Source organism: Trachurus trachurus, assembly GCF_905171665.1.
Source record: "Trachurus trachurus genome assembly, chromosome: 1".
Lineage (NCBI taxonomy): Eukaryota > Metazoa > Chordata > Actinopteri > Carangiformes > Carangidae > Trachurus > Trachurus trachurus.
The window spans coordinates 15,469,696-15,493,474 of NC_139891.1; the positions used below are offsets into that span (position 1 = coordinate 15,469,696).

Consider the following 23,779-nt stretch of genomic DNA (forward strand, 5'->3'; position numbering starts at 1 on the left):
ATTGGTAACTTAGGGGATGTATATGATATGGATATGATCTGTTATGTAACATAGAAAACATCTTCCTTGATATGGGGCCACGAGTCATAGCTATAGCCTATTACATTTTTGTATGAGGTAGTAGCCTGCAGCAACAGAATAGTCTCATCTCACTTCATTTTGACTTTTATCTTTTCTCTTACTGTAATAGCCTATATAGGCTACCCCTACGTGTTTGGTCCTCAAATTGTTAGTTAAATGTTAAAAAGTGGGGATGTGTAGGCTATTTGATGTGACTGAAAAAGTTGCCCTTTTGGAGCATGGATGTTTTGGAGCTTTTATAGTTCTCATTTCAACCAGTGGAGGGCGCAGTTCAAGTTTGTGATACCTTCACAGTCAGCCTGGACTTTCAAAATAAAAGATCGTGTTTAAAATTCTACATCCTCCGCTCTGTGCTCTGTAAGGCCATAAGAACAAAACAGAAACGTGTGTTTTAAAAATCAATTCACCCTGTTTAGTTTTCATTGACTATTCACTAAAAAATTAAAGAAAACGATAAAACAACGGCACATGCCTCAGTTCGTGTTATTCACCTACCAGTTTTGTTTTGTTTTTAACTTCCGGGTTATGTCAGTGCAGGAGCAATGACATTGTACCAAACAGTGAAGAAGTCAGCCTGGAGAGTGGCTCCCACGTTTTTATTTCACATGCTTTGAAGAGCTGACATTAACACTGACGCTGTGGTCAACATGTCGTCCACCACTACGGGGTTTTCGCAGGAGCAGCAGCGCAGAGGAGCACAGGTGAGCAGCTGCACGACGCTTCAACACGCATTATCCAGGCAGGCTAACGATGTGCTACGGTGTTAGCTGGCTGTACTGCCTTTAACCTGAGCTGCAGGTGGTGCCAGCAGCGACGCGTGTAGGTGGCAAGTACCGTTTTAATCTTGTTATGGTGTCTGGAAAAGTGGAGCCATTGTCTGTGTGGGTTTGGAGTCGACTGCTTGTTGTCTGACGACTTTGCTGGTGGCTGTGTGAACCTGCAGGGTCCAGTGGGCATGGACTACATCCCCACAGAGGATGAGAGGAGGGTGTTTCGAGAGTGCAACCAGGAGAGCTTTTGGTACAGATGTAAGTGAATGCCCTGCACGTATAAAATCACCTTGATGTATTTAAGGTTTCACTGACATCTCTATGCTTCCTTAACAGCGATGCCTTTCTCTGTGGTGGGCATGGCCATCACTCAAGCCCTAGTTGCCAAAGGTAATAGTATCCTTCATGTAGAAGAGGAAGGCAACCCAACACAGATACATTTATCTTGAATTTTAATGATTGTACCTTATTCTGTTTTTATCTGCAGGAACCCTGTCTGCATCTCCGAGATTTGGATCACTACCCAAAGTGGCCTGTGAGTTTATAAATGCTAAAGCTGGAAGATTAATGCACACAGATGCCTCCTATTAGTACTGAGTAAACTAACTATTAGAAACACCCCTGAGACCTCACCACATAGCCGCTACACATCTTTAAACTAGTTTAAAAGCAGGATTGATAAATCTAGGTGTATCTACAACTGGTTGTTTTCATGAATGTGTTAAATATGAGACAAGCTGCACTATAGTGCTCTTTCTGAACATATTATTCTAACTACCTTTCTGTCTAATCTGTTTAGTTACAGTGCCATGTATATCATTTGCCACATGTGGTGAATATAGCCTCTATTAGGTAAGATGTATCTATTATTTGTATGGTCCATGATTTGTTTTGTTTTTTTTGTCTTCCTAGTTGCTGGTTTCTGTGGATACCTGGCTGGGAAGATGTCATACATGAAAACATGCCAGGAGAAGTTCAAGAGGTTGGAGAACTCTCCTCTGGGAGAAGCTCTGAGACAGAGGACAGGAGGACTGCCTCAACAATAGTGAGTACCACACACTTGCATACTATTGCATGTTTTTAATCCAACAACCCCCCATTATCATTCATTTTAGCCTTCAAATTTAACATTGTATATTGTTTTGTTTTTTTTAACAGATACTTGTTTACTTTTCCCTACCTGACAGTTTCAACTACTGTGTCTGCAGTCTTCTTCAGATGTGTCATGTGATGTTGTGGTGACATCCAGTGTACATCCAGGCCATCAGACTGACCTCTGACCTCCGTCAGATGGCGGCTGCCCCACCCCCCAACCCTCCCAGACGCCAGCGGACTCCCATCAAGCAGCCAGACATCCCAACCCCTGGCAGCTAGAAGAGCTTCTTGCCGCCAATGGGAGTCGTTTTTTCCCACCATTCAGGTGGAAAAACCAACCTGGCTACACACTGGAGGTCACCACAACATCACGTGACACATCTGAAGAAGACTGCGGGCACAGTAGTTGAAACTGTAGGAAAAAATAAACAGGTAGCTGTAAAAAAAGAAACACATTACAAAAAATATTTTTTTTTAAAAACCCATTACCATTGTCTTGTTGTCCTCTGCAGTTCCAAGGGTCCTCAGTCAGAGCTGAGTGACTCAGTCTCAGACACCCAGTCTTTAGACCCCATGTTCGAGCCAACAGAAGCCCACAGCCAGATGTCCAGCCAAACCAGAGATTATGAATACGGCTTCAGGCCAGATGAACCCATGCAGGGAGGCAGAACAGATGACTTCAGTGCTCCAGGTAAAACAAGAGAGCCGGTGTATGAGCTTTGCAGAAACAAGCAATAATGTTCATAGCTCTTAAACCAGCTGTTCAATGTAAACCAGCAATGAAACACTACCTTTGCTAAGCAACAATATAATCAGTGAAATGGGTAAAAACTCATTTAGCTGATAAAAAACAAACCATTTCTCACTGTTAAAGTTTTCAAATGATAAACCATGAGGCAAAGACGATGATTTAACTGATCAGTATTTTTTTTTGTTCGGTTGTTTTCAAGATGCTGTTAGTGTGTTGTATGATAAACCCACAGTAAACCAAACGGATACTTAATGGATTATTACAAATATTAGATATCTGTTTCTCTGTCCTGATCCCTAGCAGCTTCAGGCCAGTCATATGTGGAAGAGGATGAGCCCAGAAAGAAGGCTATCCTCTATGAGGACCTGAGGCTCAAAAACAGAGAGAACTATGAGGTCACCCTCACCCAGAAGGCCGAGACATTGCTCAAATCAGCACCTGAGAAGGATCGAGAACGACCCAAGAAAGAGGGTACGCTGCAACTGCAGAGATGTGTAAAACACTTGCTGGGTTAAATTGTGTTTTGAAGTTGATACTCAAGTGCATCTGTTTCCTTTGAATTGACTGTTGTATTGACAAACGCTCTTTTTCTTTCACGTTACAGTGAAGAAGAACATCTATGGAGACGCATGGGAGGAATGAGTCCTTATTTCAGCTTAAGATGTGATCTGTACTCTGACATCGCAGACACTACAGAACAACATCAGCTTAGTCGCCACTTTGTTCCAGTGAGACCAAGCCTCAGGTGTCATGAAGCTGTATGATCAGTATATATTTGTGAGTGAGTCAATTAAACCAAACTGCTTTAGGACTACAACTGTCCCTCTCTTTGCTTTGCCACTGATTTGAATTGTTTTTTTCCCCCATCTTCACTAGCACAACATGTAAATATATGTTCATATACGCCATATGAGTGTGTACAAAACGAGGATGAGTACCTCAGTAGATTGGCATTTATCATGTCTTTTATTCAGGACAATCCGTCCACCTGCATATATGTTATTGGTGACATGAATGTGGATGTAACTGATGCCAACTCCCTATTTGGTAATCATTTAACTCAGTTCTGTTCAGACAGTGGATTGATATTGTCCAGTAAGGTACTACTGCCAAATGATAGTTATACTTACATCAGCGAGGCCTGGCATTCAACCTCTTGGCTAGACCACTGCTTCTGTACGATGGATGCCCATGACTCCATCGATATGATAAAAATTGATTATGATTTGGCCACAACAGACCATATACCCTTTCACATGGTACTGAACACAGGTAATTTACCAGTGCTGTTGCCTGTGGATAATGGCATTGGTGTAGGGAAAGTAGACTGGGCAAAATTGTCCAAGAAGGATTTTAATAAATATGTTAATTACTCTGATGTATTGCTGGGTAATATTAAAGTACCAAAAGATGCCTTATTGTGTCAGGATATGAATTGTAAGAATGTACAACATTGTAAGGAATTATGTTCCCTGTATGAAGATATTGTGGAGTCTCTCCGTATCTCGAGCAGACCTCTACATAAGCATAGGGCTAAAGTGTGCAATGGTAAGCCAGGATGGAAGGACCATGTAGAGGAGCTCCATGCAGAGGCCCGAAATGCTTTTAAAAAATGGGCTGAGGCAGGAAAAAGCAGGCATGGTCCTCTGTTTGAAAATAAAAAATGTACTAATGCTAGATTTAAATATGCACTTCGCTACATTAAAAGAAATGAAAATACTATGAGGTCAGATTCATTGGCACAGAAGCTGCAAAAAAATAATGTTAATGACTTCTGGAAAGAAATAAAAACTATTAACAATTGCAAAACATCTCTTCCATCTAATATAGATGGTGTGAGTGGTCTTGATGAAATCGCACAGCTATGGCGGAAACAATATTTTGAACTGTTAAACTGTGTAAAGAGTAATCTGTTTGTAGTTGATAATGTTGAGTTTAATGATGATGTTATTGTTACTTCTGATGAGGTACATGAAGCAATACTGAAGTTAAGAGATAATAAGGCCTGTGGTCTCGATAATATTACAGCTGAACATATTAAGTTCGCCAGTAAGAAAATGTGCCCTCTGGTGGCTATGTGCTATACAGGTTTTTTTGTTCATGGAGTGTTACCTGATTCTATGATTTCTGTTGTGCTAGTGCCAGTTATTAAAGATAAAGTGGGGAAGCTGAACAGCTCAGATAATTACAGGCCAATAGCTCTGGCCAGCGTCATGTCCAAGGTGCTGGAGACAGTTCTACTGAGTAGACTTGAGAGATACATCATGTCTACAGACAACCAGTTTGGTTTTAAACAAAAGCATGGCACTGATTTATGTATTTTTGCACTAAAGGAAATCTTAGAGAAATACAATAGGCATAATTCTACCATGTTCTTGTGCTTCATCGATGCTTCTAAAGCATTTGACCGTGTTAATCATGTGAAATTATTTTTGAAATTGTCTAAAAGTGGGGTCCCTGGTTTTTTAATTAGAATCCTGGTCTACTGGTACTCGCATCAGACAATGCGAGTGAGATGGGGGAATGTAACATCTGATCCCTTCCATGTGACCAATGGTGTCCGCCAGGGCGGAATCCTGTCTCCCTTTCTTTTTAATGTGTACATGAATGATTTGTCTCTGATGTTGAATACATGTGGTACAGGTTGTAGAGTTGGTGATCTACTAATTAATCACTTTATGTATGCAGACGACCTGGTCATCTTCAGCCCTTACAGTGCTGGTCTCCAACAGCTATTGAGAACATGCACACAGTATGGTGCTGACTTTGACATAAAGTACAATGCTGGTAAGAGTAAAGTTATGATTATTAGAAGCAGAGAAGACAGACAGTCAACCTTCCCTGACTTCCATCTGTCTGGTACTGCACTCAGTGTGTGCAGCGAGATTAAGTATCTGGGGCATATTATTGTTAATGACTTGTCCGATGATAAAGATATGTACAGGCAGCGTCGTAAGCTCTATGCACAAGCAAACATGCTATGTCGTAAGTTTAGCATGTGCTCTGTATCTGTAAAAATTGCATTGTTTAAAGCATATTGCACACCTTTGTACACAGCCCACCTGTGGTGCCGCTACAAACAAGGTAGTATAAGAAAGCTTACAGTAGCTTATAATGACAGCATGAGGCTACTGTTGAGAGCCCCAAGAAGCTCCAGTGCAAGCCATATGTTTGTTAGTGTCGGGGTACCCACCTGCTCTGCTGTTCTGCGCAATCTGATGTACAGATTTATGTGTAGGGCGTCAGAATCAGAGAATGAACTTATTAATGTGTTGGTTAATCCTGTACGCAGTTCTGTAAGATTTTCGTCCAGACTGTGGAACCATTTTAGAACATGTTTGTATGCAAGCCTACACTGAATAGTGGGGAAGGCTCTACTTTGTATTTTGTGTTTTGTTTTTTTTTCATTTTTATTCTGTCTTTGTTTTTATTATCTTATTCTGCTTTTATGGTGATATGGATCCCCCTGGGTCTGAAATAAAGATTTAATAATAATAATAATAAATAGCAAAACCAAAAAGCTGTATCGAAGCTACATCTTACAGCAAATAGCATCCAGCTTGAATTATAGTGAGTGTTCTTTTCCCTAAAGAACACTAGGGGCATGTAGGATACAAAAAGATTTAGAGTTGAAAACCAAAAAACTTGTTTGATTGGGAGGAAATTATGAAATATCTTAAAACTTTGTAGGTTTTGTAGGAGAAGAAAAGTGAGGTGTTTTCATCAACTAGGCTAAATGGCCAAGATTACATCTTGGTGACATTAGTACAGCAATTTATAATACGACATTTGAATATATACCTAAAAATATTTTTAAATGAGCAATGAATGCCAAAATTAGATGATTAACTAACCAAAATTAGATGGTCACATTGGAAGTACTTCAGTTTTTTCATTATGTGACCCTGACATCAGAATGTCATATGGTTTGTTCCCATACTGTTACATCCTGTTTGTTACAGCTGAAGAAGGCCTGGTTAGGTTGAAATATTACTTTTTAAAGTTTTCCAACCACACACAACACGACTCACAGTTAGAAGATGGTGTTAGCCCAATAATGTTCTTTCTGCAACAAGTGGCATAGTTTCTGACACAAAACTTTGTACACTTTGTATATTTATTTGTAAAAACAACTAATATCACAAAAGACACTGACATGTATAAAACTTTGAGAAAAATGTCACTTGACAAGTCAGGAAGATAAGAATCTCCACAAACAGAAGCTTAAAGCATATTGTGAGCTGCCGGTTGGTTTCTCTTCCAAATACTTGACATTGTAGTCAAGTATCAGTTCAGTGACTACATAGTTTCTGCAGGTGGTCCAGAGAAGGCACAAAAACAGTTTTAATAGAATATGGCTTGTCTGAATGTTTGGCATCCTTGTAAAGCATTTAAGCAAATGGGCATCCTTAAAACTGTGCATGACTATGACCATGGTGGCCGTGGGCGTGGCTGCAGCTGTGGCCATGATTTAGTCCAAAGCTCTGTGCTGCTGAACCATGTCCATGCAGATGAGCGGGTGGTGTGGGGCCAGACAGGGAACTGGTTGAGTTGGGCCAGCCTTCAGACATCGCTGCAGCACCACCAGCAGCAGCAGTGTTGATGCTGGACAATGGAGCATATGCTTGAACTGGGTAAGACCCAGGTGTTGGGTTGACCTGTGGAAGCAGGGTCTTCCTCCTCTCCTCTGTGGACGCAGGGACAAACGCAACGCCCCTGATGTTCTTCAACAACCTGAAAGGCATCAGCTTCTCCACAACGCCGGCCCGGGCTTCAGACACGGTCAGAAAGGAGAGCCACCCTTTGCCATACATCCAGCCGGTCAGGATGGAAACCACATTGCAGGGGAGCACACAGCGTGGGACAAGGGCAGTGGTGATGAGGAGGAACACCCAAGGCAGCGCCATGGTGGGGAAACTGACCCCGCACAGGAAGCCTTTGGTCATCTTTGTGTGCATGGTGGTCAGAGCCACACAGGCCAGGGCCACGGGCACCAAGCCCTCGGTGGGAGCACGGCTGCTGTCATCCTGCACTAGATCCAGGAAACTGTAAAACAAGCCGGTGGTTGCGGACAGGAGCACGAACAGCGACAGGAACCGGACCGTGCCGACACCTTTCTCCAGGCTGCCACCCAGACCCACCAGAGCTGCGGTGTTCAGGAGGAGCTGGGCCAGGGTTTGGTGGTAAAACGGGTACAGGAGAAGCCGGTGGATGTGTCCGTTTAGAAAAACAGCGGCGCCGACGCTGAAGACTCCCTGAGTGAAGTCGAAGCACGTCTGGATGCCAAACAGCAAACACGACACAAGGAGCACTGTCACGATCCCGCTGGTGAGGGCAGGGACAGCGTCTCGGACAATTTGTGAGAGTATTTTAGCGTAATCCGATCGTAACATTTTAACCAAACAATAAAGTCATTCACGGCTTAATGATAAACTGAAACGGAAGTCAACCCGGAATTCACCTAACCCAACCGGCGGTGGTCTCAGCGCTTCTTAACCAGGAAGTGTTGCTGTGTTATCGTCAAGATGCTTCCTGTACTCTCCTCGGATTTAAGCACTTCTCACAATAAAACCCCACACATCCACATATTAAGGTATTTTTAGATGACAACGCGGTTTCCTTGGGTGAATGTGTGCAGGATGAGAGAGAAGGATGCTCTTCTGGTAGCCTTTCAAAATAAAACTTTTTTTTTTTTTTTTTTTAATCTCTGACTTTGTAAGCATCCATCGGAAAAAGATTCAACAAGCTACAGAAGGGCAGTGACACAAATGGCACATTTCACAGTGTCTCTGATCTCACTGTAGGCAAAAAGTAAAGACATTTTTTAGTGCGTATAGCTATTTACATTTAAAGAAAGAAGATTTGATGATGATGGACAAAACATGGTTGTTTCTATCCTTCAACATAACTGAAAAAAAAAACATGAAAAGTTTTCCAAGTTGACACAGCAATCTTTCCTCTGTAAATAAATGATTTTTTTCTTTATTGACAAGCAAGTAGAGTACAATAATGTTTTTGTAAATAAATAAATAAATAAATAAAGTATCCTCTGACGTCAGCACGCCTGTCCCCCTTCCGGTGTCGTGCGGTTACTGCGGCGGATGTTGATGTTTTGTTTCGGAGCTGCTGCTGCTGCTGCTGCTGTACGATGTGAAGTGAATCGTCTCCGGGACGGCTTGATATTTTCTGTGGTTGTCGTCACGGTTTTTTTTTCTTTTTCTTTTTTCCTTTTACACTCTCCCCCCCCCTCCCCTCCCCGGTAAGGTCTCGCTGTCCGTCGGCATCGTGTCTGTCCCGGCGTCTCTCCCGGGAAGCGCGTTGCCGAGTCGTGCGATGATGGAGGACTTTGATGAGATCTACGAAGAGGAGGAGGAGGAAGAGGAGGACGAGGACAGGGCCGCAGAGGAGCAGCTCCTCAAGTACGCTCCGGACCCGGTGGTGGTGCGAGGATCCGGCCACGTCACTGTGTAAGCGACCGGCGGGCCTCAGGGGCAGTGGAGATAGAGGAGAGAGAGGGGGGTTCACCGCTGGCGTGAGCCCACCACCACCACCGCCACCGACAGCAGCAACAGCCGCCGCCGAGCTCGGTGGTTAGCTCGCGGCTAGCTCCGTTAGCAGCTGCCGGTGACCTGCTGGAGCCAGGCAGCTACAGTTAGCATCGAGCTAACTGTGCAAGGAGTGGCAGGCAGATTAGATTCAGACTTTCGTTTTAGCTGAAGAAGTTGACCTACGACATTATATTCACTCTGGATACTAGTTTGAAATGCTGTTTTTACAAGCTGCTCTCACGTCAGCAGACTTTTGTTTTCGGGGGGGTCGACCCAGGATCAAACTCCAAACTAATTTCCTTTATCTAACTAGTCAACTCGTTATTCTTTCCGATTAATCGTTAACCCATCGATCCTAAATTGTAAAATAAAAAGCCCACTGAAACTGACAACTCACAAGAGTCCAATGTTTTTTTGTTACTATAACAGTTAGCTAATAAACAATATTCAGATATTCAGGGTATTGCGAAATAAAAAGAGAAATAACATGTAAGGGAGCTGGGATTAGCATGTGATTGCATATTTGCAGGTACAGGTACAATGATTTATTGACATATTGTTTGCGATCCAGTCATGTGAATTTATTCTGTATTTAGCATTACCATTTAAAATAGGCTAAATGTAATCGACTTGGTCATATAATTTGGGTAACTTGCAAGGAGATGTTTGGGCGTACATTGATCTCAATTTAGTTCTCCTTTCTTCCTCCTTGTTAATCTTTTTTCAATGATCATAACAGCTCAGTCAAAGAAATATACAATTTTACTCCAAAGTAAATAGAAAATACATATGTAACACATCTTAGAGTAAACGTTTGCATACAAAGTCATATGCACACCAAGTGCATAACAAAACATCAAAATGTTTCATCTTGAGACTGGGAAAGAAGCAAATCTTAACATTGTAGGGCTGAAGTGAGATCTTATTTTCACTAATAGTGCTTGATTGATCATCATCATCATAGTTATAACTCAGTTAATTTATTTTTTGACAGTTGCTTCAAAATGTGAAACAAAGGGTAGACATTTTTCTAAATTGAGCTAAGAAATCTGTATTCCTACTCTGCAATTAATGATTAATTTGTATTCTTACCTGAAATTGATATTTTGTACCTGTAAATTGTTTTTACTGTAACTTTTAGTGGTTGTTGCATCTTGTCCAGTCTGGTAGTGACAAGCATCCAAAGTGTCATCCAACACATACTCTCTTTATTTTGCTCTTTTGGATATAAACTACTGAGTTTATTCCCGACCAGCATCAAGTTATCATTTTAAATTCCCTCATGTCGAGACTGTTTTGCACATAACTTTATACTACACTGGATTTAAGATTGTTTTATTAGTCTTGTTGGTCATCATTGATGCTTAGTACACATAGGATGGTCTGTGTTATGGGATTCTCTTGAAGATAACATTGTACATTTATTTTGATTTAGGCCTATATTAAATTTTAACAGTAATGCTGTAACTCGTAATAATTGCTGGACAATTTTGGGGAAGTATAGTAAAATGTTAGCCATCAGTAACAAATAGCACCTGTATTGGATTTAATGCCACATGACAAATGTTTGTTAAACAAGCCATCTGAGCAAATACAGTGTGTGTCAGTTTTTGCATAACAGTCCACTTTTGTCCCCTCTCCCCCACAGGTTTGGGCTCAGTAACAAATTTGAGTCAGAATTTCCTTCTGCGCTTACGGGGAAGGTGAGCATCTTCTCAGAATTTCTCAGTGCATGTTAACGATGGCAAAATCGCATTCTGGCATTTGCTTCACTTCAAGACTTGCTTTAAACTCCAGCCTCGTTGGGAAATACCATACTGTGCAAATGTGCTTCCTTTAGGTGGCGCCGGAGGAATTCAAAGCCAGTATCAACCGTGTAAACAGCTGCCTGAGGAAGACGCTGCCGGTGAATGTGCGGTGGCTCCTGTGTGGCTGCCTCTGCTGCTGCTGCACGTTGGGCTTCAGTTTGTGGCCTGTCATCTGCCTCAGCAAGAGGGTGAGATGTCCATCCACACTGTCCCTCACTCACATTAAGTTTATGTTCAAGTCAAGTCAAGTAATTTTATTTGTCCCAACTTGGGCAATTTGATTGCAGTAGGTGTAAGAAAAATTAAAAACATTACAACTGTCACACATACAACAGATCACAGCTATCACATAAAAACAACAGGCAGTTCAAGTGAGTGTCAGCCACAGTTAGGAATCACCAACATCAACATCATCATCATCATTAAGTTTATGTTTATTGTCATTGCATAAGCATATAATCCTAATGGTGAACCACGGCTCCGATTTCTGACACATTTGCAACAACCCCACAGTAAATCCAAACCTATTAGGAATTCAAGTTACGCTGACTTTGGTACATTTTTGATGAAAGAAATAATTTGACCTCACTGTTGCCTTGCAGACAAGAAGATCTATAGAGAAGCTACTGGAATGGGAGAACAGCAGACTTTACCACAAGGTGAGCAGAAGAGACTATACACATGTCTGTGTATTCATACTTTTGTAGCCAAATAATCAGTCTAATCATCACTGTTACACTCTGTTTGCAGTTGTGTTTGCACTGGAGACTAAGCAAAAGAAAGTGTGAGACCAACAATATGATGGAATATGTAAGTATCTGCTATGGTTAGTGTTTGACTTCCATACTTGTTTGTGATTGTAACTGTCCCAAAGTACTTGATAAAAACATATTAACTCAACACACAAGACAAACTTGTTGTTAAAGAAAGTTGAAGGTCTGCATTGGGTTATGCATGTTGGTCAGGTTCAGGTTAGATGATGATAGTGGATCCAGGCAGCCTGGTATTAATATGAAGCTAGATGAGACACCATAATACAGCACTTTAGTTAATAATGCAGCAAGGAAAATTTCACCACCAAAAACACACCAGGGCTGCATTTATATCCTCAGGTTGACACTAACCAACAGCATAGTTACAACACTCACATTACATTGAAATCTACCCGCAATGACAGCTTGCATGTGTTTGATTGCTAAACTTTACCAGATGACGCGACACTGCATTGCAGCAGAGCCAGGTTCAGATCTTTTGCTGCATTTTTGTGATTTAGCAACAACAGAGCAGTCTCTGATTTGCAATGATGCCATCAGTGCCCTCATTGTATTTTTATATTTATATGTACAGCTCTGGAAAAAAATTAAGAGACCACTTCAAAATGATCAGTTCCTTTGGTTTTACTATTCATGTGTTGTGTTTGAGTAAAATGAACACTTTTGTTTCATTCTATAACCTACTGACAAAATTTCTCCCAAATTGAAAATAAAAATATTGTCATTTAGAGCATTTATTTGCAGAACATGGCAACAAGTCAAAATAACAAAACATTCTGGTGTTTTCAGACCTTGTATAATGCAAAGAAAACAAGTTAATATTCATTTTCATATTCAGAGTTTAGATATCAACATTTTTAATCACAGCAGTGTTTTTTTTTTTATATATATATATAATTCTTTCTTCCTTATTAAATATAGCTAAGTAGAGTGAGGTGTGCTTGTGTTGGAGTTCAATAGAAACTGGAATCGATGGCTGCCATACATGTAGAGAAACGGATTTATTAAGAACATTTTGGCGTGGTCTCTTTATTTTTTCCAGAGCTGTATATATGAATATGCATGCATGTATGTATCTACACATAGGCACACACAACATCCAGCCCCGATTCACACTAACAGCTGCTGTTCTTTTCACTTTCAGGTAATCTTAATAGAGTTCCTACCTAAGATCCCCATCTTCAGACCGGACTAGCCTGACTGTGGTTGATCTCAAACCGCCACCACTGCTGCCCAGCTCTGTCACAGAACCACAGTGGCTGTTAAAGCTCCTGGAAAAACTACCCTTCCCAAAATACTACAATAATTTTGTTTACAGGGTAGCATCAATCAGTTTCTCTCTTTGACCCTCTATCCCACCCATACCTTACGTACACCCTTGTTTACAAATCCAGCAATCCCCACTCTGGCATTGTGTGAAGTGAATTCACCATTGACCCGTGACTGTGATTGGATAAGCTGGCACACTGTCAAGCCATGCAAGCTGGAATGGGCCTGTGGGATGTCACAGGAGACCCAGCCATGGGCAGTGTTTTATTGATTTTGGAGCCTGAACTGGAGACCGGACTCTCAAAATGAGTTTTGTGAGCTACAACTGGAATTTTATCATTGTATGTTCCCTAATCTAAGCACATGGCATAGTCAGACCATGATAAGACAAACCCTTTCATATGTCACCTACTGTCACACCGCCAACTTCACCTGCAAAAAAACAAAAACAAAAAAAGAGACACCCCAGTGCTTTTGTAACAGTTGGTTTGGTGCTCTAGATGCTCACTAGAGGCCGTGGAGGCAACACGACGCAGAACTCCAAACGAACCTTCATCCAAGTCAACGCTATAGCCGACTGACTAGTCTCACTGGAACTTGTTGGGCCAGTGGCCGAAACAGCTGAACTCACAAATGTCACTCTTCTCCAGACATTCTCCTCCCCTCACCTTCTTTCGTATCTCTGCACATTTACTGTGCATCACCCGAACCCAGTGACAATCACACACTCTGACTGTACTCCCCATGGTATGAATGGGCCTTTATGCTACACTGTTAACCTGTTAACAGTTTGTTTTTCACCATTATGATGTGATGTGTCATTTAAGCTGGAATGACGGCCGCTGGTGACGACGAAAATAATTCTGTGTTTCTTTATATTTTTTTAGTATCTCAAGTTTTGTTTACTGTTTTGGTGAAAGAGGCAGTGAGTGCTTGCAAACCTGGCCACCTTGTCTGTGTGTGTGTGCGTGCATGTGCATACTGTATGTGTTTGAGATTCAAACATAAGCAAAAAAGACAAATCAGACATGAAGACTCACTCTTTACTCTGTGAAGCAGGGTTCTTTCTTTGAAGTATTTCTTTGCCATAACTGTCCATCGTTACTTTTGTTGTAGTAATTTATAAGTGCATGAGCGACATGTTACATGTGCATTTTTGAAACAGGTCGCATTTTTATTCTTTCTTTTTTTCTGCAAAATTATAACATGGTTGTTTTGTTTTTTTCTCTATGGTCATGTGTCAACACTAAAGCACACAATCGCTTTGCCCTTGACAGCTTCACATGGCCTCTCTTCCTCATCTACTGACCTTTTCCTCACTCATACAAGTGTCCAAGTAAAGGATGTGGCTCTTCCTCTGTTTGATATTTAAGCAGAATCCAACTACTCCAATATCAGGAACATAGGCTTTAAAGCTGCAGTATTTTTATATTAACACTGAAAAATAACTGTAAAGTGAAAGGGGTTGTTTGTAATGCCTGTAATGCTTGTAATGATGAAACAGAGAAAATGATCACCCCACTTGAGTCTTGTTTGCAGCAGCCGTAGCAAACAAAGCTGCTAAATACAGGAGTATTTTAACATCTGAAAGGCCTGATTTTTTTCCCCAGGAAACAATACAGACTAAAAATTGGAGCTTAAAGGAGGGTGAACACATTAACATGCCTCCAAGTGAATGCAAATGTCACTCTGTCTCTACAGGATGTGTGATAAGACAGGTAGTAGGACAATGAAGTTGTTCCAGGCTTAATGCAGTTCATTTATCAAGATAACTAACAATCCCACTTTGAGATAAAGCCCTGGGCCTTGTTTTTAAAAACTGTCAACAAGATCATATCATATAATTCATCTCACCTAAATTAAACATAGACCTGCCAGCAAGTCGGAGAAAGTGGATAACCTTTTTGAAAACGGTAGATTTATTGTTTCTTACCTGGCACATCTCTTGATTTAGAAAATACCCAGATACTGAATCAGACTGTGGGACTGTATTGCAGGAATATGAACAACGCCACCTGGTTTAAGGTCACTGAGCTCTGGTTGATTGTATGGGCCACACTCAGGGGATTACACTAGTTAAATAATATGTAGCATTAAAAAAAATCTCACTGTCAGGTATGTTCCAAATTTGCTTGACCAGTTGAAAAAAATTATGCATTTGGAGTTTAGAAATTGAAACCTGCCCATAAGAAAAAGACCAAAGGAAGCACATATACCAAGGAGCCACAAAGCTCAGTGTCCTGGTTTATATGTTAAAAGATACATATTCTGTTGATTAGCCACTGGGCTGCCTGTTGGTTTATCAGTCACTTTTCTGTTGTGTGTAAATCAAGGCACAAGGCCATATGCAGATATCTGTGGTATGTGTGTATTTGTGTATGCACATGGTGTATGCAGATGCATATTGTTAGTAGATCTCAGACTGTGATTGAACCCTGCACAGAAAATGAGTCATTTTTATATAACCTTGCGTGTTCTGTGTGTGTCTGTGTGTATGAGGGAGAGAAAGGTATGTACATATGATGTACATATCATGAGCAGGTGTATGTACAGTTATAAACTACCAATAAACAAGGCTATGAGCATCTGCCTCTGTAAGGCCGTGTCAGTTTGAACTTCAATGTGAGTTCACCTATTCTGCATATTGACAAAGTTTCTATTAAAGCAACACCTTTTTGGGAATTTTACACTTTTTTCTTTGTTTAAGTTAAAATGCTATTAATAATCTGATGGCACACTTAAATGTAAGAGAAATCCACCATGGATAGAAAACTGATTATTTTTCCATTCCCATATGGTTCTGAGGAAAGCCTCAAATCATTCGGTCCAAATAAAATGATTGGATGAGCAACCTGAACGTCTTTACGTTACAGCTTGTGGACTCCTCTATACCCCTGACAAAGTAGGACATTTTTTTTAAAACCTATTAACACCAATGATTCAGAGTAGAGGAGAGACCGAGCACAAGTCAATATACAGGAAGAAAGCTTTTGGAAATAAACTGTTTTGTAAAACAGACCAACAAGTTTTAGGTAACAGGACACAAAGAAGCATCAAAGGCAGGTGAATGTTGCTTTAAGCCAGTGGTTCCCAACGTTTTTTGGCTCGTGACCCCATTTTGACATCACAACTTTCTGGTGACCCCTAATCGTTGTTGGATAGTCGGTGGTTTATATCTGGCTTGTATTTAGGCTAATAAGGATATTTGGCATCAAGAGGGTTTCTTTTTTTCTGCCCAAAAATGACATCAACCAGTACTTTTAACCACTTGAAAAAATGAGTAGGCCTAAAGGGACATTACAATGTAAAAATCAGGCTATTTCGCTTGCCAAAAACTGATTGATGCCTCTGGTATTGAACATAGAGGGATATTTTGCCCAAAAATGACTTTATATCACTCAGCAGAGTAGGATTTACAAGATTGAAAAACGAGTAAAGGGACATTACCATGTAAAAAATCAGGCTATTTTACCTGCCAAAAACTGATTCCAGTCCCTGGTGAACATAGAGGGATATTTTGCCCAAAAATACTTTCTTTCTTCTCCGTAGCCTATCATACAGATGTTGACAGAATTATTTATGCTTTTAAACAGTCAGATATCTTCATCATTGTAAGCATGTTATGACACTGTTGACTGTTAATTAGTTTTTTTTAGGGTTAGCTGGGTCAGCGCCAGAAATCAGTTTGAGGAGCATGTTCAGCCCATCACCACTGTTCATAATTTTGTTGAATTCATCAACAACTCCAAGGCCAAAGTCCTTCATCACACCGGTAAGATCGGTGCTGTCTGTTTCCTGGGAAGGTAGCTCAGGGCAAAGGCCTGTGAGGGAAAAGAGCATTTCATGAACAAAATGAAGGCAAGGACAAAATCACTGCTTCGAGATTTATCCGAACCATTTAGGTTTAACCATTCACACACTACAGCAACATTGGCTTAGTGTCAGCTTTATATAGCTGCACCTGCTCCACAAATAAAAAGACAATATCCAGATTTCTGTTACAGACATGGGACATGTGATAGGTCTTACCTTTCTCTGGGTTCATGATAGCAGGTGATGGTAAGTTCAAGCACTCCACCTGCTTCAAAAACTCTTGTATCTCAGCATCAGACACCCTTTCTCTCCTGCCTGAAGGATAAAACATGTATATGTAAAGGAGCTATACAATGCTATGGGTTTATGCAGACTCATTCAAGTGATGTCAGATCAAAACACAAATGGCAGGTTAATGGATGGTGCTCTTCATTGACAAGTGAACATTGTTATAGGGTTAGAGGTAAAAGCACCACTGTGTGACAGGTTATAATGGGACAGAGTTGGTAATAGTAGTCTACAGGTAGGTTAATGTAAAATGTTGTATTCAAGTAAAAGCCAATTTTACTGGCTGTAAAATGAAAATGATTACAGTATCAAATTAAAGTATAGCTGTATTAAATAATTATTCTCCATGAATGACCTGAGAGGATCTGATCAATCAGCTATAGAGGATTTCATTGTAGCAACTGTCAAGTGTCAATATGAAGTTAGTTTAATGTTTCTGCTTTCATTAGGTGACCATTGTTTCAAGACATTATTGGACAGATAGCTACATGTTTTTTGTTTGTCCTAGTTTTTTGTTTTGCCTTAATTTAATGAAAAACTTTGATTTGTGAGGAATTTTAATTTGCTGTTGGATTATCAGAAAACTGAAAAGATTTTGTCAGTCCCTGTGTCTTTGGTCTTACTAATGAGGTCGACAGCACTGTAGTGGTTTCCCCCAGAAGTGAATCGTGAATAAGTGACAAGACAGTCGGGGCAGCCAGTCTGCAGAAATCTCGTTTGAAGCGCAACTGGTTCCTCTGGGAATAATAGACACACACACATGAGCACACACACAGAAAAATATCAACATATGCACAGTGCTGTTGCAATGCTGGACACAAAGTCTAACTTTGCGTCAGTAGTCAGCCCACAGATGCACCAAAAGTTGCATCATTACTACTCACCCACAAAGAGAGTGCTGTTCTTCAAGGTTGCCTTAGATGTGACTGTGAAGCACTGGCCAAACCTTTTTGCAAGTCCACCAAAAAAATAAAAAAATAAAAAAACTATATTAAATCTTATACACTCATCGGACCCCACGTGGTCTTAATTGTTGTGGAATGAAATGTGAGCTTAAAGTATTTAATACATTACTTGAATTTAAGCTCTAGCTTACATTTTCTGAACTTGAAGCTGATTAATGACATCACTCTCATTAGCAGCAGTGCTTCTGCCCCAGACGCTGTCCACAAGCATCTTCGTCAACATTTTGGATCCAGTTACATTTGTGCTCTCTCCTATGAATATCCATTTGCCCAGCAGCTGCAACAGACAGTGTCTTACTCAGTTGTGTAAATGACAGATGGTCACAATAGATTTTTTTTTTTGTTTCTAAGTGAGAGTGAGCGGATGATCACAAGTGAGATGAGACTCTTACCTGGTCTCTCCCCTGGATTGTAGCAGTTTGGAGGAGACTGTCACAGTTTGTCGCAGGCGCTGAGTGTCCAACAGACAGAAGACTGAGCACAGCCACAGCGACGTAAATAACCACCATCATGGCTCTGCTCACACAAACACCCTGAACCTGTGTGTATGATCGCAGTTTGAAGCTGAGTGTTTCCTCTTCAAGCTGCAACTGATACACTAAAGATCAGAGGCTCTGTTAATATGGAGTTATCAGCTGTTTACACTGGTGTTGCAATCTGGTTCAAGGATGGACAAAGTCTGTGATGGAGCAGCTGCCCAGTCATTTAAGTGCAGCATAATGTATAAATACTTATGAATACTGCATACTCCTTACTTTTAAAGATGTTACTTGACTTAAGGAAGAAAAGTAATGGCATCAAAACAGACTGCAAGTGGCAAAGAATGCATATTATGTTATTGTATTTTAATAACTGATGCATTAATGTGTGTAGCTTTAATGTATATATTGGGTTAGTTTTTCTTATTTTAATCTGACATTATATTTAAGTTCATATTCATAATGTCATGTCTCGTCCTGCCCCTTAAGTTGCAGTATGTTTCTGTGTTTCACATGGTATTTGTCCTATTTCCTGTTTTATTTTTGTTATTCATCTCTCGTTTCAGATTCCCACTTCTGTTCTCTGGTGCCTTCATTCACTTTTGTGATTGTCTGCATCGCCCTGATTCGTTTCACCTGTGTCTTATTATCGCTGCCACCCTTGTGTGCTCCCAGTCTCCTATGCCAGTTTCTCTTTGTACCTCCATGTCAAGCGTTCCAGTATTTTTTCCTAGTTTGTTTTTCATGCTTCTGGTTCTGATCTTTGCTCTGCAGTCTGGACTCTGCCTTTTTCAGCCGCCTGTCGGATTTGTTTGTTGTACTCTGGATTGATTTCCTGTGTAGTATTGACAGTAAAGACTTTTACCCCACCACTGTCTCTGAGTTCTGAGTGCTCTTGAGTCTCTCCACTGTGTACCAGCCTTGTCACTGTGCAATGTGGTGTCCCCCAGGGGAGTTGCATTGGCCCATTACTGTACTCAATTTATGTTAATGATTTACCTCATGTACTTACAACAGCAGCCATGGAAATCTATGCCGATGACACTACATTGTATGTCCCAGGAGAAAATGTTGTGTCTGTGAACAAACTACTGCAAGAGGAGGTACTACTAGTATCTAATTGGGTCAGTGAGAATAGACTTAAACTGAATGTTACTAAAACTAAGAGTATAATGTTTGGGTCAAGATATATGTTAAGATCTAATCCGGAACTCCATCTATTTATACAGGGTAATAGTATTGAACAGGTTAGAGAGGCCAAATTATTGGGTGTGATAATTGATGAAACATTTTCTTGGTCGACACATATTAATGGAGTTGTATCTAAAATGAGCAAAACCATTTCAATGATAAGGAGGGCTGCTCATCTTTTGTCAGGTTCAGCAGTTAAACTGGTATTGCAATCTTTAGTATTGTCATGTCTTGACTACTGCCCAATAATATGGTCTAGCGCCTCAAAACAAGACTTACAAAAACTCCAAATCACACAGAATAGAGCAGCACGACTCGCTCTCCGTTGCTCGGGGAGGAGTAGGGTAGAGGGGATGCATCAAACGCTGCCTTGGATGACAGTAGAACAAAGATTTGCTTATAGTTTGGTCACATTTTTGTTTAATATTTATCATGTGGGAAAACCTAATAATTTGGTGTTACAGCTACAAACTACTAAGGAAAGGCATGGCTATGCAACAAGGCATGCATTGAGTGCTCATTTCACCCTGCCTCTACCAAGAACTGAGGCACTTAGGAGAACTGTAATGTACAGAGCAGTGACATATTGGAATAGGCTCCCACCAAACATGACCAACATTGAAAATAAATGGAGATTCAAAAAGAAAATAAAAGAGGCCATTATTAGTAAAGAACTTAATTTTTTTTAAGGTTTTGAAAAGTCATAGTTGGTTTGTATTTGTAAAATATTTTTATTCTTATTATTTTTGTTTTATTTTGTTGTTTGTCATTTATCTAATTCTGTAAGTTATTGTATTATGTTTTGATTGTCGTATATGAGTGTCTGGACCCCAGGAAGAATAGTCCTTACCAAGGTGAGGACTAATGGGGATCCATAATAAAAACAAACAAAACAAACATAATATGATCACAACTATAATCACAACTAATTTTTGGTTATACTTACATGAGAATGTACAAAAAGAAAATGAAAACTCAGGTTAGAGTAAACTCTGCACTGTACTTGCTAATTACTTAATGCAATGCAATAGGGAAGATAGTTTATTTATTATTATATTCCTAGGTATAATTCTAAATATTGGATTTGAAGTCACCAAACATGTCTTCATATGAATGATGGTGTTGTACCATATCTGCTGCTAAGACGCAACTGGTTGTTGACAAGTTTACCATATCAACATGTGCTGACTTAGGGACTAATTTTCTCTTGTATTGACACATGCCAAATCATTCATAATGTATATGACTGTGAAATTATTGGACTTCTTTAATACAGTCTTTTTGTCCTTTGTGTCCACAATCAGTACACAGAATTATAATGATTATGGCAGTAGCAGCAGAAAGTAAAGAGGGCGATATGAAAGTTCCTGCAATTCATTTTTAATTTTTAATTACTGATGTATATCTGAAAAAATGCTGCTCTCTCATTCAAAATGAATTATGGCATAAAAACACAGGTTAGTTCACAAACATGTCAAACAGAGAATCCAAAAGTCTCGCAACTCGATGTCCCATCTTGGCCTCTAATAAGGAGTTGAGGGCACTCAGCCCCTCTGAGGGTGGGATGTTGTCTGGGCAGATTTCTGTTTAAATACATCGAAAATAAATCACACAACAAATTGCTCTGTGGGATACAATGGAGGTGCAGTACGTGGACACAAGAAAATCTGTTTAAAATCTCACCGTAGTTTTGGTTTATCATTATGGGTGATGGCATGCTGAGACATTCTGCTTGTTTCTTCAGCATCTCCAGAGCAGCAGGCGTGGTGCTCTTTCTCCTGCCTGGAAATAAAGACCTCAGAGTCAGAAACTTTGGGTTGAACTTAAAATGCTCTGCAAACCTCAGGCTTATTTTATAGTTTTATGTCAGATGTCCATGTTGTACTGAAAAAATACACATACACAGACTGAATTTGCATTACAGCAGCTGTCTGAGCATCATTCATCATTAAAAAAAAAAAAAAGTTGTGATATTGTGTATGATTCGTATCTTATATCTCACCAAACAGCAAAAGGCTGGTGAAATTGTCTTTGCCAGAGGTAACTTCTTCATAGACGACCAGACAGTCTGAGCAGTCAGTCTTCAGATAGACCTCTTTGAGGTAGAACGGTTGCTCTGTTGGAAACAAAAAACAAAAAAACATGCATACCCAAACAAAAGAATATCAGGAAGTCATGTGTTTGAATTCAGGGTGAAGGATGTTGCTCCTCTTCACTTACCAATTAACATGATGCTGTTTTCAAAAGTCACATTGTATGCTAAGCTCGAGCATTCACCGTATCTGTAAAGAGGAACACAAAGGCTGCATCTGAATATGTGATGATGACACAGTGTGTCTTAAAAAAGCAGAGTTAAGCAGTTATACATCCTGTTAATTGATGCACTCTGTGTTTTAACTCATATAATCAATATTTTATGTTATAATGTGGGTTAGATGACAATATGTAATGTATGTACCGGTATGTATAAAATATGTTATTAATTGTAAGTTGTCAGTCCTGCCACCAGCAAATACAGTATTGTACAACAATATTTTGATATAACTAGAAAAATAAATTCCTTCCCATTATGTTTTCATAACAATAACAGCTCCATGTTGTCATGTGGTCCAGTCTGGAACCATTAACCATCAGAGCTCATGGGAATTTCTGGAGATGACTATTGGACTGAGATGCCTCATCTCCCTTCAACACTGTTGTGGTGTGGTTAGGTAGTGTCTGTGTTTTGTGGGGGACTGGGGGTTTACATTCTCTGACTCTGGACAATATTGAGGACGTTGCTCTGGGTGGTTGCTGTGATGTCCAGCCAGGCACTGGTCAGTAAGTGGCCCAGGGAGCGGCTTCCTGGGAGGTCAGAGCTCCCCCCGATGTACAGCCACCTACCCAACATCTGGGGTGCACAGACAGAACACAGAATATTAGCACTAAAAATGTCTCCTGAAGGTATCTGTTGACTTTTCATCAATTTCAAAGAGATTTGTGAAATTCATGAGCCAGACAAGAGTAATCAACATTTTCAAAACGTGAAGGACAGAAGGGTTGTAACAGTACATCACAACAAAGTTTTTTACGATAGCTATGACCCGTTTTTCATTACTTTTAACACTTTTTCAAAACTCTTCACGCAGTTAGCATAATTAACACATTTTTTGTGCTTTTGATAAAGTTACAAGAATAGTAACTAACTGAGTAGAATAGTAACTGAGTACATGATGCAATATAAGGATGTATCTTTTTTGTTTGTTTGTTTGATGATTGTTAACATTATAATAATTTAATGATGACAAACAGTGTCCCTGCATGCCTTTACTTCTGCTGATGCACTTCACTGCACTTGTAATATGAGAAACAGTTTGCATACTTCTTAAATGAACCTGGCTGGGTTGAAAATAATTTAGCAGTTGAGCACTTACATCTTCATTGCTGATGGTTATTGGTTTGACCAGACTGTCACAGCCGTTCACAGGAGCAGTGTCTCCAAATGACACAAGACTCAGCAATGCAACAACAGCAACACACTTCATCCTCCAGGTGGCTCTGTTTTCTTGTTTATAAAGGTCTCACACTTCTTGTCTCCCTTTATTCTTGCTTTTACTATGTATATCCTCGCTCTGTCTCACTGTCGTCGCATCAGCAGTGTTTCGCCCACACACATCTCAGCAGCAAATATTCACTTTTCTGTGAGCTGATGTAACCAAAGCAAACAGCTCAGGGGAAAGGGCAGGGGGGACTTTGACCTGTTTGAGGAATTTTGATCCAGTCAAATACAACATAGAGCTTTGTAGACATGTTACGTATGTTAATGTATTTCATTCATCTCTGATAATTCTCTCTAATCTCTGACACACAGACTCACAAACTCACGTAAACAGTACAAAAAAAAAAGGTTTACTATGTTTCCCACTTTTTTTTGTGTAACTTTCCTGTACTGTAGGCCTACCACAATAT

The 23,779-nt window shown here is 40.2% G+C and overlaps 5 protein-coding genes across 6 annotated transcripts; 2 read left to right on the forward strand and 3 right to left on the reverse strand.

The window, feature by feature from the left end:
* The first annotated feature begins 611 nt into the window (after positions 1-611).
* On the forward strand, positions 612-3,529 carry LOC310997153 (OCIA domain-containing protein 1). Of its 2 annotated transcripts, none has more exons than XM_083986801.1 (8): positions 612-782; positions 1,025-1,109; positions 1,188-1,241; positions 1,339-1,386; positions 1,764-1,896; positions 2,459-2,637; positions 2,998-3,168; positions 3,302-3,529. In XM_083986801.1, the coding sequence occupies exons 1-8, from the start codon at positions 729-731 to the stop codon at positions 3,337-3,339; spliced, it is 762 nt and encodes a 253-aa protein (XP_083842927.1). In that variant the 5' UTR covers positions 612-728; the 3' UTR covers positions 3,340-3,529. The 2 variants fall into 2 exon arrangements, with proteins under 2 accessions (XP_083842927.1, XP_083842928.1); XM_083986802.1 differs by having other exon boundaries at positions 3,001-3,168.
* A 3,427-nt stretch (positions 3,530-6,956) lies between these two features.
* rhbdd2 (rhomboid domain containing 2) lies at positions 6,957-8,203 on the reverse strand. The gene has a single exon (XM_083983812.1). The coding sequence runs from the start codon at positions 8,088-8,090 to the stop codon at positions 7,107-7,109; it is 984 nt and encodes a 327-aa protein (XP_083839938.1). The 5' UTR covers positions 8,091-8,203; the 3' UTR covers positions 6,957-7,106.
* Positions 8,204-8,812: 609 nt separating this feature from the next.
* On the forward strand, positions 8,813-15,355 carry chic2 (cysteine-rich hydrophobic domain 2). Its single transcript, XM_083976349.1, has 6 exons — positions 8,813-9,164; positions 10,894-10,948; positions 11,086-11,241; positions 11,656-11,712; positions 11,804-11,863; positions 12,971-15,355. The coding sequence occupies exons 1-6, from the start codon at positions 9,031-9,033 to the stop codon at positions 13,019-13,021; spliced, it is 513 nt and encodes a 170-aa protein (XP_083832475.1). The 5' UTR covers positions 8,813-9,030; the 3' UTR covers positions 13,022-15,355.
* A 1,109-nt stretch (positions 15,356-16,464) lies between these two features.
* Positions 16,465-18,768, reverse strand: LOC310989314 (uncharacterized protein). Its single transcript, XM_083976336.1, has 6 exons — positions 18,554-18,768; positions 18,293-18,438; positions 18,081-18,142; positions 17,820-17,933; positions 17,125-17,223; positions 16,465-16,916 (listed from the first exon to the last, which is right to left on the reverse strand). The coding sequence occupies exons 1-6, from the start codon at positions 18,671-18,673 to the stop codon at positions 16,738-16,740; spliced, it is 720 nt and encodes a 239-aa protein (XP_083832462.1). The 5' UTR covers positions 18,674-18,768; the 3' UTR covers positions 16,465-16,737.
* A 2,427-nt stretch (positions 18,769-21,195) lies between these two features.
* Positions 21,196-23,497, reverse strand: LOC310986779 (uncharacterized protein). The gene is made up of 6 exons (XM_083972844.1): positions 23,245-23,497; positions 22,579-22,721; positions 22,052-22,113; positions 21,834-21,947; positions 21,515-21,613; positions 21,196-21,414 (listed from the first exon to the last, which is right to left on the reverse strand). Exons 1-6 carry the CDS (start codon positions 23,353-23,355, stop codon positions 21,290-21,292), a joined length of 654 nt encoding a protein of 217 aa, XP_083828970.1. The 5' UTR covers positions 23,356-23,497; the 3' UTR covers positions 21,196-21,289.
* Between the last annotated feature and the right edge of the window lie 282 nt (positions 23,498-23,779).